Below are 19,332 nucleotides of genomic sequence, written 5' to 3'. Positions count from 1 at the left end.
TGAAGTTCTGCATTCATAAGTGCCATTGTCTATGGTGGTGTTTCCTAGACCTTCCCCAATGCGGTTTTACCTTTGTTGAATTTGTATAAACAATTGTACAAAAAAGCTCTCACGGTCTTCGGGGGTTTTTGTTTTAGGAGAGGACTAGAGATGTATGTAACCGGGAGGCCGGCACTAGTGAGTGTGCACCATTTGGAGCCCACGCGGTACTGTTCTCTTTCACCTGAGAAACGCAGCCACCCAGAGGGCCCGGTCTGTGCCTGTGCCCAGGCACCACCCTAATGCCACGTAGAGAAGAGGGCCACCTGTGGGGTCCACCTGGCATCACCCTTCCTAGAAGTTCCCCAGACTCGGTCAGTGTCATTTCCCCAACCCCACGGGGGCCACTAAAGGAGGCCGCGCCCTGCACAGGAACTTGGGGCTGTGGCGGGCAAGAAAACTCTTATAGGGTGACCTCCCCAGCTGGCTTGTTTACTGGTTCCTTTGGATTTTCACATTAGATCTTTGGTCCTTCCTTATAGCCAGAGTAAAAACTTATGGTGGATTTTTTTCCAGTGGTGTTTTGAATCCTTCTAGAGTGACAGCTTGACAAGGTAGACAGCCCTTGGCATCCGCGGGTTCACCAGCTGTGGGTCACCTGCTGGCCGAATATAAACACTTCCTACCACGAAGTTAAGGCTTTGGGGAGAAGTGTTTCGACTGTTCCCATGCAGAAGCAGCGACAAGGTGTGAGGACCAGGCGCCTCATCAGGGCACCACTGGCTACGGCACCAGACACCCGGCTGGTCCCTGGGCGGCGAGATGGGCATCCAGACACCCTCACAGCCCTGACGGACCTCTGTTGACTACAAATTGAGCAAAGGCAGAAAGCTGTGTTTTTCTCCAGTTAGACTTTCTGCCTCCTACACAAGGGCAGCTCTCTGCCTCCCCTGAGCACACAGCCGCTTTGGCTACTGACTGACTAGTTGATCCTGAACACAGTACACAAAAGCGTGTGTTACTGCGGAGTCTGAAGATAGCTGGTGACCTGCCCGACACATCAGCTGTCTCCTAGAAGCCTGTCTGCCCACTACCAGTGGGGCAGATCCACTTGGGCTCCACCAAAAGCCACCCTGATCCAAGCTGGACTTAAAGAGATGGCAGGGCCTTTCTGTGTGGGCTGATAGCACACACCCCGCTCATTTACCTCGTGTATTCAAAGGGCTCTGGCGACTGGTGCAGCCACTTTTTTTGTTGTTTTGTTTTGGTACCAGGGATTGAACTCAGGACCTTGTGCTCACAAGGCAGGTGTGGTGCCACTAGGCTAAATCCCCAGCTCACCACTTTTAAAGGTGAGGATTGGCTGAGTCCTGTACTTCCCAGAGGCTGGCTTTGTCATGTAGCCTGCAGGACAACACTATGCAGTGCCTAGCACAACACTGGCTGAGCCAGGCCTGATGGTACACGCCTGTAACCCCAGCACTCTGGGAGGCTGAGGCAGGAGGATCTTGAGTTCAAGCCCAGCCTGGGCAACTTAAGGTACTTAGTGAGAGCCTATCTTAAAATTTTTTAAAAAACAGATTGGTTATTGTAGCTCTGTGAAGGCCCTGGGTTCAATTTTTCCCCCACCCCCCACCCCCCACAATCCTAAATCACAGTAAACAGACTGTCAGTAGCTGGCCTCACTGGTGAGTCCAGATCAGCACCCATTTGGAGATGGCATCCCTGAAGAAGGCCCAGCAGCCCAGGGCACAGACACCTGTTCTTGCTACATGGAGATGAGCTAGGAGCTGACAAGAGACCATTTTTTAAATCAGATTTTATTTCCAAAGTTGAAATTAGCTAGCAGGTAGCACAAAAAATACACCTTCACTCTACAAAACAGGGTAAACTGATCATACATTAATAACGCAGCACACACTCTTGGAACGTAAGAAGCTAGAGGCAGCCCTTGCCATAAAAAGCTGTACCTGAACAGAAATGGACATGTTTAGTCTAAGGCTCTGGCAGTTGACTACAGAACGTCAGTTCCCAATTAGGTTGAAATGCAGGAATAGCAATGGTGTGCAAACTTACATTCATCAAGTGTTAGCATTTAAAATATACATGACTAATAAAGGGAATATCGCAGGTCCACCATGTGGCGCGTGCTCCATCAGCGCCATGACAGTGAGCTCACCCCATCTGGTGCCAACGGAAGTATGCACAAAGGAGGGGTCAGAGGACAGGTCACCCCACAGGGTCACCAGTCCAACTTGAGCAGTCGGTGTTCCCAGGGATAAGGGACAGGCCCAGCAGAACACGGCTCAGCGTCTACAGGCAAACGGCATGGATTGGTATGTCTTCGACTTAGGATGAACCTGCCTGTCCCCATTCGTAATGAAAATAATTTTTAAAAATAGCTTCTGCCTATGAACAGTGAGTTTCCAATCACTCTGTGCATCGACATGTTGGGATTGAGCCAGGCAGGCAAGGTCTCAGGACTTGAACACGTGCACAGCCCGCACCACGTACTGCCGGCAGATGGGACACTCGCTCATGCGCTTGCCACACTTGGTGCAGGTGACCATGTGCCCACACTCGAGCAGGACGCAGTCGATGACAGCGTCCATGCAGATGCGGCACAGGCTGTCGTCCTCATCATCCTGCAGCTGCAGCCGCTCACCATCTGTAAGGCAAAGGAGAGCTGGGGCCCCCTGTCCTGTCCTTCGCTGAACAGCCACCTGCCCACCGAGGGCCCGCTGCAGACCAGGGTCCCCAGTGTGGCAGAGGATGACATCCCTCACATACCTGCATCTCCCCACTGCCCTGGCAATGCCTGCACCTCAGGGTTCTGTGAGGAGTCAGTGAGAAATGCTTGCTGAGGGCCCGCTAGAAAGCACCTAAGCAATGTTAGTAGAAGCAGCTATCTTCAAGGCATTTGTGCTGAGGCTGTTAATTCTGTACTTAGAATAAAGAATCGTAAGTCCTAGGCTGGCCTTCAACATGAAGGCCCTGGGTTCTGAGGATGCCAGGCTCTGGATAAGAAGGCCATAGTGGTCCGGGGATTTAGCTCAGTAGTTTTGATGCCTGATGCCTAAGGACCCGAGTTCAATCCCCGGTGCCAAAAAAAAAAAAAAAGAAGGCCATGAGTCGAGAGGCCACCTACTTGTGCCCTGACCTAGGGACTGAGGCTTCTCCATCTGCATTCAGACGAGAGACAGCAGGTTGAGGGTGATACGGCCAAAGACCCTTGGCTACATTCACAGGGGACCAGCAGGGATCCTGAACAGGTACAAAGCACAGAACAAGAAGTGCAGCCCCAAGGGCCAGTGTGCAGTGTCAGGAGGGCCTTACACTGGAAGACAAGAGTCAGCCTTGGTAGAAGTTCCCCTCCACCTCTGCATCACATGGGCGTAAGCACATGGTCCAAGCAATCACAGGGGCACCCCTGCCTACCACAGGGGCTCAAGGCCAGGCACACCAGTGCCACCTGTGCTCAAACCAACACACTTCTCTCCAAGCCAGAGATGAACCACACTGAGAGTGAGCAGTAACACAGGAAACCACACATGTATGGTCCCTACACCAGGAGCCTCGCGCTGCAGCAGCATCCCTCAGGGTAGGTGTGCTGGGCTATTTCCCGCCTATTGTAGCCATAAACCTGTTCATCAAAAACTAATGGATTATAACTGGCTTTAAAGAAAAAAATTCATGCTAAGAGTGTTTTTTTGTTTTGCTTTTGGGGGGGGGCGGGTACCAGGGATCGAACTCAGGACCCTGTGCTTGTGAGGCAGGCGCAGAACCACTGAGCTAAATCCTCGGCCCTTGTTTTGCTTTTTGAGACAGGCTCTCAAAAAAAACCCAAAAAACTGACAACACTGAGATTTAGGGCTGGGGATTTAATGCTCAGTGGTTCCACCACCTGCCCCAAAAGCACAAGGTCCCAAGTTCAATCCCCGGTACAAAAAAAAAAAACATTGAGACAGGCCCTCAATGTATAGTCCAGGCTGGCCTTGAACTCAGTGATCCTCCTGCCTCAGCCTCCTGAGTGCTGGGATTACAGGTGTGTACCACACACCCACCATGAGAGGATTTCTAAGTCTAGCTAAGAACATCAGGTTCCTCAGTCTGAACACCACTGAATGGCCACAAAGGCTCTGTCACTGGTCCCTGTGATCAGCTGAGGGAGGATTCTAGGCCACACTTGATCAATAAATAGTCCGGGTGTCTTCAACCTGAGCTCTGAGGCTTACTTAGCAACCTGGTCATACACGAGGTCATGGACTGAGCCTTAGTATCTGTCATGTATTTTGCCCCGGTGTGAGGGTTAAAAGGTGTGACTGAAGGGCTGGGGATTTAGCTCAGCGGTTTCGCTGCCTGCTGTGCAAGCACAAGGACCTGAGTTCAATCCCCGGTACCAAAAAAAAAAGAGAATTTTATGTGTATAGTTCTATTCTAATTTAGGGCTGGGGATTTAGCTCAGCGGTTTCGCTGCCTGCTGTGCAAGCACAGGGACCCGAGTTCGATCCCCAGTACCAAAAAAAGAAAAAGGTGTGACTGAGATGACGACCTACCCAGAGCGGTGAGGAAACAAGGTTTCTTACTGAAGGAGCTTCTGAGCTCTAACACGCTGTCAAGGGTGGTAAAACCAGGCTGGACAAAGGTTACCCAACTCACCTGGCAACTCAACAGAATAAACCTGTTTAATGCATCTATAAACAGGATTTGTACTCACTGAAAAGTTATGTGGTTTTCTCAAAAATAAATCTGCCTCGACTGTGGCAAAAGCTCGGTGTAGGAGCCGAGGCAGCTGCTGGAGGAAAGCAGGGCACCTACATGACTTCTGGTTCTCCTCATTCTCCTTATACAGCCTGTTGACCTTCTCCACCAGCTCCCACTTCTCGCAGCAGCCAGAGTAGTTGACGAAGTTCCGGGCCAGGATCTCCTTGAGCTGGCGCACGCTCATGCCCTCCACCTCCTCCAGGCTGGACAGGTCGGACAGCGAGGCTCTCGCCCTCTTCTGGGAGAGCCCAGATGTCTGCAAGCAGAGCAGCCGCTGTCACTGCCATGCCCACAGGTCAGGCCCCAGGTCTCTGCCCTGGCCGGGTTAAGCAGCCTGTGCTGGCCAGAAAAGGCCTGCATGGCGTCTCTCTCCTGCCACATGATGCCAGGGAAACCAGGTTCTGCCAGCCTCACCTGCTCCTCCAAGTTCTCTTCGTCCTCGTCCTCCTCCTCCTCCTCCTCCTCCTCCTCGTCATCGTCCTCATCATCGTCATCTTCCGTGTTTGCTGCCGCCTCACTCTGTGCCTACAGACACCATGTATGTGTCTGATTAGATGAGGAATCCCCTTTCCCTAACAGAAGCAACCCCAGTCTCAAGGGGAAAGCTCTCCACCCACCTTCCCAAGAATGACCCAAACTCCTGGCCCATGCCACACTTTTGGATCCAAACTTGGGGCTCCTCCTGGTACTGCCTGCCAGAGTCACCTTTGTGAGGACCTACACAGCGTGACCAGCACTGACACCCAAGGAAGTGTGGGACCCTGCGTTAGCATCGGAGGAGCTCCAGGTGCTGCCCTAACTGGAGCCTCTAAGAGGGCCAGGAAAGGGCTGAATTCTGTCTGGGCTCAGCACAGGTGTGGGCAACCAATCCAACCACATCAGACTCCTCGTTCCAAAGGCTTTCTAGGCATCCTCACGGCTGGCTCTAAAGTTTAAAATTCCTCTATAGAAGCCCAGCATGGCAGCAAATGCCTGTAATCCCAGCAGTGAGAAGGCTCCTGCTCCACTGAAGCAGGAGGATCTCTTGAGTTCTCGAGGCCAGCCTGGGCTGTACAGTGAGTTCAAAGCCAGCCTTGACTGCATAGTGAGACCATCTCAAAAAATAAAACAAAACGCACAACAGAGATACTTTTTCCTTCAGGAAAAACAGAAGTCCCTTCAAGTTGGGTTATATACATTTTTTACAGGTTTTATTTTGACTGTAGCTCTACAATCACCTGGGTTGGTTTCCGGTTTCAAACACGGCACTCTCCTGACTCATAAGCACCAACCACCCACATCTCCAAATGGCACCTTCTATCCAGAAGTGGTACAAAGTTGGATGTGTCTCAGGTCTATATCAGAATTAGGCCAGTTCTCGTGTAAACAAAGAAAACTCCCGGCTTGGGCTCTTAGGAGTATTTGGAAGGCAGCTAGACCAAGCTTCTCTCTGCTTTTAATAACCTTTTTCTTCAGGCAGAAAATTGTTCAAAACAATTCAGCCTTTATACTAAAAATATGGAAAAAGACATTTTCTGAGATGAGATCTCATTGTGTTGTCCAGACAGGTCTCAAACTCACATTCCTGCCTCAGCTGCCCGAGTAGCTGAGATCACAGGCACACAGTACCACACAGTTTCAGAGCCAGTCGAACATAAGACAGCATGAGTTGCAAGCCCTTGTGTGTCACTGAATCAGGACACTCCAGGAGCTCGAGGGGACAATGTTCAGTTAGTAAACGACTGCACTGTCCTAGTCCGGACAGCTCTCACTTGCTGCGTTAATGCAGTTCCCTGCAGCAAGGTGTGGGGCACTCGAGGAACTTCCACTGCTGATCTGCAGCCACTGATCTGCAAGTGTATATGTGCTACTTCTGCGTCACTGCTGCCACAGTTACTTTTTAATTCTGTAAGCTGGGAAAACAGCTCACCAAGGCCAAGTAACCAATAAGCCCCTTTTGTACCCTTCAGACCACATGTCAGAAGCACGTGTGGGCAGGGGCGGCAGGGCCCGGACAGGACTCCAATCTTATGCCATCTCAGGCACGAAGGACCCCGTGTACAGCCACCAGCCATCCCCTCGTACCTGTGCCAGGGCTCCAGACCTGGAGGTGTGGCCTCTGCCTGCAAGCTCTCCCAGAAAGGACTCGGTGGTGGAGGGGGCTGTATAGTGTGAAAACAGGGACTCGGTAAAAAAGCTGGACGTCTGGGAGCGAGAAGAGTTGAGGCTGCTGGTGTCTGGGTCATCCTCAGAGCCCAGTCCATGGTGGCACAGCACCAGGTCCACCAGGTCTTCCTTCTCGCGACACGTGTCGGTGGGGATGTTGCGCAGGATGAGGTACTGCCGCAGGTCCTTCACCTTCAGGCGCATTAGCTGCGGCCGCTGAAAGGCGGTCTCTTGTAGCAAGTGGCAGGTGGAGCAGCGACGGTGGTTTTCTTGGGAGATGGAGCAGACGGAGCAGAAATCCTTCTTGCAGTCACAACACACGTGCTGAAGAAGAGAAGCATTTCACGATCGCAAGATACAGGCAGCATGAAAACACAGTTTCTTTCTGCCTTCTATTAAAATTAACATTTTGGCTCTTGTCAGGTCCCATGGTACCAACCTATCTGTACACACATTTTAGTGTTCTCAAAGCCATGGAAATCACTAGAGTCATTGCACGGTTCAAATTTCACTTCACAGTTCAAATACAGCCCTTTAGGAAAAACATACACCCTGTGTTAATGAATTAAAGGCTTTCCACCCCTTGCTCCAAACATGTAATTAGTAGAACAGAGAAGACTTGAGCCATATGGAGTGAGCAAGAAGCGCAAACAGTCTTTCTTGCTTGTCTGTTCCTCTGTGAACAGTTTTCTTATCTGAAAAAAGAGGCCAAGTGTGGGGTGCACACCTGTGATCCCAGCACTCGGGAGGCTGAGGCAGGAGGATCGTTGATGCAAATCTGAGGCCAACCTGGCCACATAGTGAGTTCAAGGCCAAGTTGAACTACATAATGAGACCCTGTCTCAAAAAAATAGGGAAGAAGCTGGGCCTGATGGCACACACCTATAATCCCAGCACTCAGTAGGCTAAGGCAGGAGGATCACTGCGTGTTCAAGAACCACCTGAACAACATAGACCCTCTCTCAACAAAATCAAAACAAAAAGGATAATGCACTGCCTATTCAAGATATCCTCCAATCAAGAATTCTCACCCATGTGTCTTTGGTGTGTAATATTTCATCCAACTCACCTTCTTTCTAAAGACTGAAAACGCGAGTCCACAGGCTTTGCAGACTATATTAGGCCCTTCCGCAGCTGCTGGTGGGTAGGCAGAAAAATCTGAGTTTGTTGTGAATCGGAACGGCCCAGTGGCTCCTGGAAATCCTGACTGCTGGCCCCTGACGACTCCGGTGCCCATGACTTCGTTCAGCAGCCCACAGCATGAAGCCCACATAGACGTGGCACCCGCCTGGGAAGAAACAGTGCCACCATTTAAAGCAAGGGACCTGGGCCATCTGTGGAGGTGGCCTCACCCTAAATAACTGCAGCCACAGAATGAGCCCCTCTAAGCCAAAATCTGCAATCACTGATGAGACATTCACAAAGGTACAGATTTGGGTTTCAGATTTCAAATATAGATGCTCAACAGGCAAAGTCTGTGCAAATAATTCAAAATCAACAAACTCCAAAATCCACAACACTTCTAGTTCCAAGCACTTTTGGTGAGAGAAAGCCTATATTGCTTTAGGGACCAACATTTCAAGCTATGTGGAAAGATAAATTTCTGGTATTTCAAACAAATACTTGGCATTACAGACATTCATGATGCCTTGTTAAAACATACAATGTGACTCAAATTCTGAAGGAAAAACTCTTACATAATATCAGAAATATTTTAAAAATCATTCATTTTAATATGAAATTCCCGCTGGGGATTTAGCTCAGTGGCACCAGCCCTGCCTTGCAAGTGCAAGGTCCTGTGTTCAATCCCTGGTACCACAAAAAAAAAATCTGAAATTCCCAATTCCTGGGCACTTCTGCAGCAGCCTTAGCCAGTGGCTACTGTATTAGACTTAGACACCAGCATTCTACAGGCTGAGGCCGACTTTCCTACCTGTTATTTAGGAGAAAGAACATAAATTCATATTAATTTCATTAATCCTCTGTTCGCTCACTTGTAGCTAAGTATAATACACTATGGTACACTACACTTGATCTTAGCCAAAAGGCTGAGAAGCGATAATAATATACTATGGTATAAATATTTTTATTATTTAAAAACAACTAAGAAAGGCCAGGCATGTGGCTCAGTGGTACAGTGCTTACCTAGCATTTGCGGGACCCAAGTTCAAATCCCCAGCACCATTAAAAAAAGGAAAGAAGACAGAAAACATCAAAATGCCACCAACTGTGAATGTCTCTCTAGATTTTAATATATCTTGTGTAATTTTCTTGAGCTTTTCTTTACTTTCAAAATTCTTTTAAAAATACATTAATTTTGAAAAAAAAATTAAAATTAAAATTTAAAAAATACATTAATTTTGGACCAAGGATTTAGCTCAGTGGTTCCGCCGCCTGCCTTACAAGCGCAAGGTCCCGAGTTCGATCCCCAGTACCAAAAAAAAAAAAATACATTAATTTGACATTGTGGAAAGTACTTTTAAAATAGCACTCTTATCTTCTCTTGATTTTTTTTTTTTTTTTGGTACCGGGGATCGCAAACTCTGGTCCTTGTGCTTTCAAGGCAGGGAGCAAAACCACTGAGCTAAATCCCCGGCCCAGCACTCTTTTTCTCAAACTGAAAATACTGGATGAGTCAGGCATGGTGGCGCAGGTCTGTAATCCCAGCACTCGGGAGACTGAGGCAGGAGGATCTCAAGTTTAGTCACTCTGGACTACACAGCAAGACCCTGCCTCAGAACATTTACCAGATGATGGGACTTGAGAACTTGTTATATGTTATTTTTCGGCGTACCTCTCTAGTCACTTAAAAGTAAAGACATTGCCGTACAAAAAGAGAATACAAAAGAACTCTCTGGCTTGGTAGCCTTACTGACCTGCCAGGGTTAGAAAGGCTACTTGCCGGCCACTGCATGCCCACGGCCTGATGCACTGGCTTTGGGGAGCCATCTTTGCTGGGAGCCACCAAGGCTGTCACTACAGCACCCTATCTCCTGTTCTGCTACAGCCTCGGACACACTAGCCCAGCTTTCTAGCAGTAGGTGAGAATTCTTGAGTGTGAGGGGTGAGGCATTTTCCCAGACTTTTAAGTGTAAGGGCGAGGCTAAGCCAAGAGATTTTACCCCGTCCTGATTCCTACGCATACTCTACAATCTATATGATAGGTAATATTAGTTAAAATGGCAGCACATACAACAGTTTATTGTTTGTCAGTCATTAACTGTCCAAAAATCTCCTTTAAAAACATTTTAAAACCACTTTAAAGTGCAACTTGGAAACTACTGAAGATCATGCCACTCTTACTACTACTCAGTACTAACTTAAATTCAGTACAGGGAAGGGAGATGGCAAAGCAGGAAGAAACCACATCACAAGGTTCACACTGGCCTCAGTACCAGGTTTGTTGATTTAAGTGTTATATGGCTTCATACTCTAATTCTCAAGGAATAGTGCTGCCTTTTAAACTCGGGTTTAATTAATAGCTCCTACCTCAGACTCCAAGGCTATAGTCTGCTTACTTCAACAGAAGCATGAAAATGCAGATTTACTAATAGAGTGATTGTTCGTTTAAGAACATCTGCACAACCAGGCACAGATTCTAGATGCATGCCTAGAATCTCAGCACTCTGGGAGGCTGAGGCAGGAGGATCACAAGTTCAAACCCAGCCTGGGCAATTTAGTGACCTCGGGAAGGCTGTCTCAAGGAGTGGTGGTGCGTGCTCATAGTCCCAGTACTCAGAAGGCTGAGGCAGGAGGACTGCCATGAGTTTGAGACTGGCCTGGACCACGTAGTTGAGTTTGAGGCTAGCCTAAAATACATAGAGAGACCTTGTCTCAAAAAAAATTCCATTTTGAGGGGAGGGTGGGAGACTCACTGTAGAATTACCACTTCTTTCAAGAGGCAGGAGCAGTGATGCTGGCGAGCCTCAGCTGCCCACTGATCAGCCTCTAACCAAGTGCCTAGCCCCACTGGCTTCCTCCTCCTCCTGACTCCTGCTGTCTCCTCAGGTAGAGTCAGAGGGCCCTGCACAGAGCTGCTGTCTCCAGCACCTACTTCCATCCTCACGGAGCTGACAAATAACCATGTACAAGCTTTCTTCTTATTACCTCTATACAGGTCATGCAGCACAATCTAAATTTTGCACACTACTAAGAAGGTTTTAATTGTATAAAGAATAATTAAGGTAAAAGTTCTGACCTAGCAGGTCAAAAATCTGACATTTCTTCTAAAAGCATTTTTGCCTGGTGTGCCTGTAGTGTGGCAGTCAGGAGGCTGAAGTAGGAGGATCACCGTGAGTTCCAGGCCAGCCTGGGCTATATAACGAGACCCTGTCTCCAAAAAAACAAAGGAAAACTGGATAAATAGAAAAAAGGAGGCTGAGGATTTAGCTCAGTGGTTCCAGCGCCTGCCTTTGAAGCACAAGGTCCCGAGTTCAATCTCCAGTACCAAAAAAAAAAGAAAAAGAAAAAAGGAATGTTGCTGGACCCTCCCAATACTCTCGAGGCTGAGGCTGGAAGAGCTCTATGAGTTTGAGGCCAGCCTGGGGTACATAGTTCAAGACCAGTCTGAACTTTTTTTAAAAGTCCCATTTTGCCCTTCCTATCAGAGACAGTTTTATGAATTAAGGACACAAAATTTCCAAGCCATGTTAATAAGCATTCTCATGAAAACTGTAGGTTGGAAATGTTTTTTTAAGCTCTGGTGAAAGGGACAGAAGAATTTATTTGGGGAAACAGGTGGAATATCTCATACATGTCATTATTGTAGGCTAACAATTTTGTTCGCTTCCTCCTAGTTCCCTAAAAGGGCAGGAATTTCCTCTGCACCCCCCAGAAAGAAAGTAATAATTCTATCTTCTCAACCATCTCATAAAAAAATATTAAAACCAAACAAAAAAGTCCACCTAGACTCCCAAAGCGTCCCATCCCAAACTGCTGCTCTAACTCAACACGTGGTACAGTGCAGACCCAGGTCACTGCCAGCAGCCAAAGACCATGCAGAGAGGAAGGAACAACACCGGAAAATGGAGGACCTGTGAACCCAAGTTTGGACAAAACCTGCTGTAAGAACTGAGTCTTCCGGAGGGTGAATCCCACAGTTCCCCTCTGAGAAGCATCAGGAGCAGTCCACAGGCTTCCCAGAAGGACTCTCCTTTCCCCTCTGCCCTCTCTGAACCAGGCTGTTTCCACGTCTCTATTCAGCCCATCTCCTGACAGCTGCTGCTGAAATGACAGTGGCTTCTTCAGTGACCTGTGGTCCCCAACTTAGAAACTCACAGCTCTTGTCTTGCACCCCAGTGGCTGCTCTCCCTCCCTCCACCTAAGGAAGCACCTTATCGGACTCATCAGTCCAGTCTCAAAATACCGGTGCTTGGGCTCAGCCCAAGATCTGACTTTGCTGGTCTGGGGTGTGGCCTGAGCTGGACATTTTTTTCACTGCCAGGTGACTCTGATACACATATATGTGGTCAAGGCCTGCTGAGCCAGAGGGCCGATTTCTCCTTTGTGCCCACCATGGCAGCAGGAGGCTGAGGCAGGAGGATCACCCCAAGTTTAAGGCTAGTCTGAACTACATAGCAAAATCCTGTCTCCAAACAGAGATATGACTTTATCTCTGCAGCCAGCTGCCTGGTCTTGACACCATGTCATCGAGTCACTGGCAGTCAAGAGCAGCTTACCCTAAGTGTGTGGAGACCACAATGTCTGCTCCCTGAAGGAAGGCTGAGAAGGTTCTAGAAAACCATAAGCCAAGCATATTTAGTCCTTCACTGAAACCCACAACATCAAAGGTCCTCTTAGAGCACTGGCAGCAGAAGGTGGAAGAGCTCCTCCTGTACTTCCCCTCCTGTAGGTTCAGGAGGGGAAACTCATTTCTACAGTGGACACCCACAGTTACAAGCACTCTACCCGGTTCTCAGTCACATTTGGATACATCCCACCCTACACCATTTCAGTCACAAAACCACGAAGAGGCGTGTTCTGCCTCTCAAGACCTGTAGCCCAGACCTCCTCCTGGCAGTGCTTTTTCAAATGGCCTCAAGGTTCAGGTTCTTTGTGTATGATCTAATATGCTTTTGGAAGCCCTGGAGGAGAAAAAACACTTCAAAGACTCAATCTAAGAATTATCTAAAGTTTCCTACAAAATTTGGCTCTTACTGTATATTAGGATGTGACCCCTTTTAATGACTCTATCAAATGTAGTATTAGCCAGCCCTCCAAATGTGGCGACACATGCCTGTAATCGAAGTGCTCAGAGGCTGAGGCAGGAGGATCACCAAGACAAAGCAGAACCCTATCTCAAAAACCAAAACAAACAAAAAAAGCTTCCTCAGTGAACTCCACTCTAAGTCTTGTATTTTTTTTTTCCCCCCCTTCAGTACTAGGGATTGAATTCAGGACCTTGAGCCTGCAAGGCAGGTGCAGCCACACAGAGCTAAAGCCATAGCCCGGGTCTAGGTCTTGCTTTAAACTTTGGACATCTTTCAATTACTAAAACCCATGGAGTGAATGCCTTTGTGTTAAAAGAAAAAGGTGCTTCAAATCTCAGCACCACTGATAAAAAAGAATATGTTCTGGGGCCCTGGGATTTAGCTCAGTGGTTTCACTGCCTGCTGCACAAGTGCAAGGACCCGAGTTTGATCCCCAGTACCAAAAAAAAAAAGAATATGTTCTGTAGTCTAAACTTCAGCTGGGTTAAAGAACTTACAGCAGTGCAAAAGAAAACAGTTGAGATAAATAAGCAAAATCTTCCTCTTATTTAGACACTATAGAAATAATCATTCAAATGTGAAAGGATCTCTTACTGGAACTGGGGCTTCAAATGAAATATGCAGGGAACTCTGCTTTTTTAATGACCAAATACCCAACAAAGGAAGAAATTCTACATCCTAAAACAGATGTTGACCTTTAAAATGCAGTATTTTTAGGTAAGACACTGATCAGATGGTTAAAATTTTACAATAATGCACACTATATGGCAGAAATATTGCCTTCCTCGTGTTGGGTTTTTTGTTGATTTGTGTTTTGTTGTGGTACTGGGGCTTGAAGCCAAGGCCTTTGCACTGAGCTACATCCCCAGCCCTATTTTTTTTGGGCCCCCACCCTTGCCCATATCAGGGATCAAACTTAGGGCCTTGCACTTACGAGGCAGATGCAGTGCCACTGAGCTGAATACCTGGCCCTCTATTTATTTTTAGAGACAAGGTCTTGCTGAAGTCACCCAGGCTAAGCTTGAACTTGAAATTCTCCAGCCTCAGCTTTGCAGAATTTGTGTTTTGTTTTTTGGGGGTTTTTTGGTACCGGGAATTGAACTTGGGTCTTTGCGCTTGTGCAGCAGGCAGCGAAACCACTGAGCTTAATCTCCAGCCCAAGAATTTGTATTTTCTGTCAAACCTCTCCCCCTATCTTTCAGAGGAAAAAAAGAAAGAATGAAATTGTACTTACAAGATTTGGAAGAATGAATATGATTAGCACAATTAAGGATGAGAGCGACACAAACATGGAAAAGTAGGAAAGAGGATTACATCAAATTAACCCAGCACCAATCTGGAATTTTTTTGTTTGTTTGTTTTTGTTTTTGGTACCGGGGATCGAACTTGGGTCCTTCTGCTTGTGAGGCAGGTGGTGGAACCACTGAGCTAAATCCCCAGCCCCAACAAGTTGGAATTTTTAAAAAGCCCTTATAAGGCCGGGGATTTAGCTCAGCACAAGGTCCCCATACCAAAAAAAAAAAAAAAAAAAAGCCTTTATAAGCTGGGCGTGGTGGCACATACTTGTAATCCTAGCACTAGGCAGGCTGAAGCAGGATAACTGGGTTCAAGGCCAGCCTGGGCTACAGCCTGAACTACATAGTGAGACCCTGTCTCCAAAAAAAAAACAACCCTTATAGTGACATAATTAGATGAACTCTATAAAGTTAAACGTCCAAGAAGTCAAATCTATGTGGAAACATCAGTTTCTAATAAAAAAAATTAAAGAAATACCTATTCCACACATACACTAAAATCAACTGCTCATAAGTTTGAAGATGTTCTTATCTAATTGTTTAGCTCTTAAAGTTTAATTTTATTCAAAGAAGTCCTTGCTTATATGAATGTTCACGTTAGAATACCACCTCAGGAATCAGTGACCTTAACTAGATGTCCACAGAGGTGGGTACAATTAAACAGTTTCAATAAAAAGTCAACATGAAGTTGAGTAATAAACAACCGCTCAAATCCTAAATTCTGTGAATCCAGTTCCACAAAACCAAAAATGAAAGCAGCATTCATAACTCATTTTGCACAATCCTGGACTATTCAGGTTTGCATTTGGCTTCAGAAAACATCTTCCAGCTGGGCATGGTGGCGCATGCCTGCCATCCCAGCACTCAGGAGGCTGAGGCAGGAGGACTGCCACAAGTTCAAGGCCAGCCTGGGCTACATAGTGAGATAGTGAGTTGAAGGCCAGCCTGAACTACATAGTGAGACCTCATCTCAAAAAAAAAAAAAAAAAGAAAAGAAAGAAACTAAAGAACTAAATAAAGTTTCAACAGAAGTATCTTCCACTTAAATTAAAAAAATACTTGTTTTTAAAAAAATACCTGTTTTAGGGCCAGGGATGTAGCTCAGTGGCACAGCACCTGGCTGACAAGCATGAGGCCCAGAGTTCAATTCCTGGTACCAAAAAACAAAAACTTTTCAAAATATACTTGTTTTTAAAGAACTTATTTTACAATTTCAAAACTGGACCTATGACGACTTCTCCTTCCATATCTATTTCCTTAATGGGTCACAAATTTAATACTAATAAAGACAATGACATTCTTCGAGGTATAAAGACCTCTGCTTTGTTTTTGGATCTTAACACAGCAAAAGCTTAATTTTGAGGAAATAAAGTTACATCTATATATTTTAATGTATGCACTGCCAAACCGAGCACCTGGATTTTTTTTTTTTTTTTCTTTTGGTACCGGGGATCAAACTTGTGCTTGCCCACCAGGCGGTGAAACCACTGAGCTAAATCCCTGGCCCCAGACCTGGATATTTTAATAGCTATTCTAAGCTGAACTATTTTGTAAATAAGCTGAAAAGTTAAAAACGTTTTTCGAGCCAAGCATGGAGGTTCACACCTATAATCCCAACTCAGGAGGCTGAGGCAGGATGATTGCTGTGAGTTTGAGTGTGTAGTACTCAAGCACCAGCCTGAAGTACTATATAGAGACTCTCAAAAGAACATAAAACTAAAATTCTTTTTTTTTTTTTTCTAGTAGTTCAGGCTGACCTTGAACACACTATGTAGCCTAAGCTGGCCTAGGCTTGCAGCTGTCCTCTTGCCTCAGCCTCCCAAGTGCTGGGATACAGGCATGAACCACCATGCCTGACCAAAACAAACATTCTTACAATACCCCTATGCTTCAAAGCAAGGGTCAAAAGTTACCTACTCCAAACATTCCTGCAACCAGAAGTATCTTTTCTTGCTCTTGAGATTTTGCATTTGGGTCTTTTGGTTTTCGGGGTTTTTTGATACATCAATCTGCTTTGAAGTTTGCAACTTTCTAACAGCTTTCTTTTGCTATTCTTTTGCTATTCTGCTTCCTGAAGAGTAGGCTTGCATTCTGAATGTCTCCCTTGGTTAACCACACGAAGTGTCTCAGCAGAATACCTGAATTCCTCGGCCACCTGACACTCCCTTTTCAATCTTCCCCAGTGAATCTTAGACGCTTTATGATGGGAATCTAGCAGCTCCCTGTTATTTTCCTTACCCACATCAAACACATTTCTTCGTTGACATTAATGAAGCCGTCTGTCTGTAAGAGAAGCATCGCCTTATGCCTCATCCCACTCGGTCCGAGTTCGGCTAAAGAATCAATACTCGAATTGACTGCTGTGCACAAATCAAGTTGTGAGAAGCACCTCTAAAAGTGGTCCAGGGTCTTCCCTCCTTGCTCCTCGTCTTAAAACTTATCGGTGATGCTCCAGCTCGCCTCCTACCTTGGAGAAAAGCTGCCCAAGGAGCTGCTGGGCGCACGCTCTGGCCCAGGCGCTCAGCCTTCAGGACCCGCCGGGGTGGATCCCCGCCCGCCACAGCCGTTACCTGCCCGCCCGACCCGATTGGCGCTCGCCGCTCTCCTGTCCCCGTCGGTCCCGTGATGCTCTCGACATCTGGGTGAGTTCAAGGACTCCGGCGGGAGCAGGCAGGCTGGGCAAAGGCGAGGAGGGCTGGGCGCACACCGGGCCCACCCGGGACGAGCGCAGGAAGCCCAGTCTTGCCCCTCCTCGGCTCGCTGGCGGGCGGCGCCGCGGAGCTGCCGGGGGTCCGAGGCGCAGCTGCACCGCCCAGGGCCGCGCGGGGACCCAGACGCCGGCCGGCGCCCCCTCCGCGGAGTCGGCGGGGTAACCGCTGAGGCGGGAGGCGAGCCTGCGCTTTGAGACACAGGAGAAGCAAGGACAGCCTGCGGGACTCCACCAGCTCCTCACCTTCATGGCCGCGACCGCCTCGGCTCTGCCAGGAAACTCAGCACCATAGCAGTCCCCGGACGGCCGACCTTCTTTCTCCGAGGCGACTACGGCGCCTCCCGAGGCCTCGGAGCGTCCGGACGTAAGAGGCGTGGTCACGCTCGCCGCGCGCCCCCCGGGTGGAAGCTGAACAGCAGCCAGTTCGACCAATCCGGAGCCGACGCTCGGGTGTGGGGGGGGGGGGTGTCACCAGAGCCAATGAAATGCGGTAATGGGGCGGGGCCTCCACCACCGCCGGGTGGACCCGGGAGGAGTCGGTTCGGTTGTGAGCACACTGGAGGCCGCGTTCCCCGAGGAGCCTCCTGCATCGGAGAGTTGACCTTGTAGGCTGGGGGTCAGCGTCTCCGGGCGCCAGGGCTTGCAGGGTCATGGTGAATTTGAACAGGAGGTTGGTTTGCAGGCTTTTGTTACTAACGGCGCTCAGAGCAGGGCCTGTTTCCCTCCCGAAACGCGCGCCGCCCCCTCGGCAGGGACCTGGGGCACAGGAGAGTCCGCGCGACCCCCAGGAAATGACTTCGGGGTTGGAGAGACGAGGTTATAAATTAAGGTCTGGGTTTCTCCACCTGGACTGGGTTAAGGCCCTTAGTTGGTTTTCTTAGTTTTTCTCACTTCCAACTCAGTCTGTATTTGAATTTTACACATGAAGATGTCAGTGCGCTCTTTGTGAATACCCAAAACCGGCCTGTTTGGGTTTTTTTTCTATAGATTTGTTTAAAGGGAATGTATGTCAGATTCAAACACAACAGGCCACTTCCTTCGGCTGAAGTAACCTGTCAACTTACTTCATTTTTCTCTCTGCAAGTTCTGCTTAAAGTAACTTCTTATCCAGTGTAGACCTGAGTTTTGTTCTTTGAAAAAATTCACAGAAAGCCTTTTGTTCAGTGTCAGGGCAAGTGGGCTTCATTGCAAGAGAAAGGATTCTTCCAACAATCTAGACACAAATTCAAGAAAAACTCGCTGCTGATATAAACCCATAGTCCTCCCTTAATAGACCTCAAGAGTTTGGGCCGGGGATTTAGCCCAGTGGTTCCGTCGCCTGCCTCGCAAGTGCAAGGACCCGAGTTCGATCCCCGGTACCAAAAAAAAAAAAAAAAAAAAAGTTAATAAATAAGCCCAAGAAAAGATGCTTAACATCATTAGCCATCAGGGAAATGGAAGTCGATACCGCTACAACCTACTAAGATGACCAAAGGGGAAAAAAAAGTCTTGCCGAGGATGTGGAGAATTTGGAATCCTTAGTCCAAAGATGGAAATGTAAATCTGCTTTGTAAACATTGGCATTTCTTCAAAAACCACATGGCAGGCTGGGGATTTAGCTCAGTGGTTCCTGCACCTGCTTTGCAAGCACAAGGTCCTGAGTTTGATCCCTGGTACCAAACACACACACACACACACACACACACACACACACACACGGCAAGGCTGGGCGTGGTGGCACACATCTGTAATGCAGTACTGTAAATCCTTTTTTTTTGAACCGGAGATCAAACAGGGATCAAACTGGAGACCTTGTGCTTGGGCAGCAGAACCACTGAGCTAAATCCCCAGCCTATAATCCAATATTCAGGAGAATCAGTAGGAGTTAGAGGCCAGCCTGGACTACATAGCAAGACCTTGTCTCCAAAACAAAATGGCACAATGATTCTTTTTTTTTTTTTTTTGCATTTATTTTATTGGTAGCTTTTAGATCTACATAATGATAACACTCATCATAGGGAATTTGCACCTATCCATGATATATCCTGCTTTTTTTCCCATTCCCCTCCCCCCTTCATCCCTTCTTCCCCTCCTTATTTACAAAAGCTTTGTTTCAAGTCACAGTGATTCTGCTCTGAGAAATAAACGAAATAATATGCCCACGAAGAAACTTCTATGCTTATATTCTCAGGAGCATTATACATAATAGCTGAAAGTGGCAACAACCCAAATGTTCATTGTCTGATGAACA

At 47.5% G+C, this 19,332-nt stretch overlaps 1 protein-coding gene across 5 annotated transcripts; it reads right to left on the bottom strand.

Annotated features, from left to right (window-relative positions):
- Positions 1-1,781: 1,781 nt before the first annotated feature.
- On the bottom strand, positions 1,782-17,481 carry Rnf34 (ring finger protein 34). 5 transcript variants are annotated; one of them, XM_013071790.3, is made up of 6 exons: positions 17,346-17,481; positions 7,958-8,176; positions 6,808-7,212; positions 5,158-5,268; positions 4,798-4,999; positions 1,782-2,647 (listed from the first exon to the last, which is right to left on the bottom strand). In XM_013071790.3, exons 1-6 carry the CDS (start codon positions 17,349-17,351, stop codon positions 2,457-2,459), a joined length of 1,134 nt encoding a protein of 377 aa, XP_012927244.3. In that variant the 5' UTR covers positions 17,352-17,481; the 3' UTR covers positions 1,782-2,456. The 5 variants fall into 5 exon arrangements, with proteins under 5 accessions (XP_012927244.3, XP_087054437.1, XP_087054436.1 ...); XM_087198311.1 differs by having other exon boundaries at positions 16,963-17,469; XM_087198310.1 differs by lacking the exon at positions 17,346-17,481 and adding an exon at positions 16,963-17,313 and having other exon boundaries at positions 4,697-4,999.
- Between the last annotated feature and the right edge of the window lie 1,851 nt (positions 17,482-19,332).

The sequence above is a fragment of the Heterocephalus glaber genome, unplaced genomic scaffold (assembly GCF_053883595.1).
Source record: "Heterocephalus glaber isolate CG9 unplaced genomic scaffold, H.glaber_assembly_v1.0 deba00001687, whole genome shotgun sequence".
In the NCBI taxonomy this organism is placed as follows: Eukaryota; Metazoa; Chordata; class Mammalia; order Rodentia; family Bathyergidae; genus Heterocephalus; species Heterocephalus glaber.
This window is presented reverse-complemented; position numbering and strand designations above follow the sequence as displayed.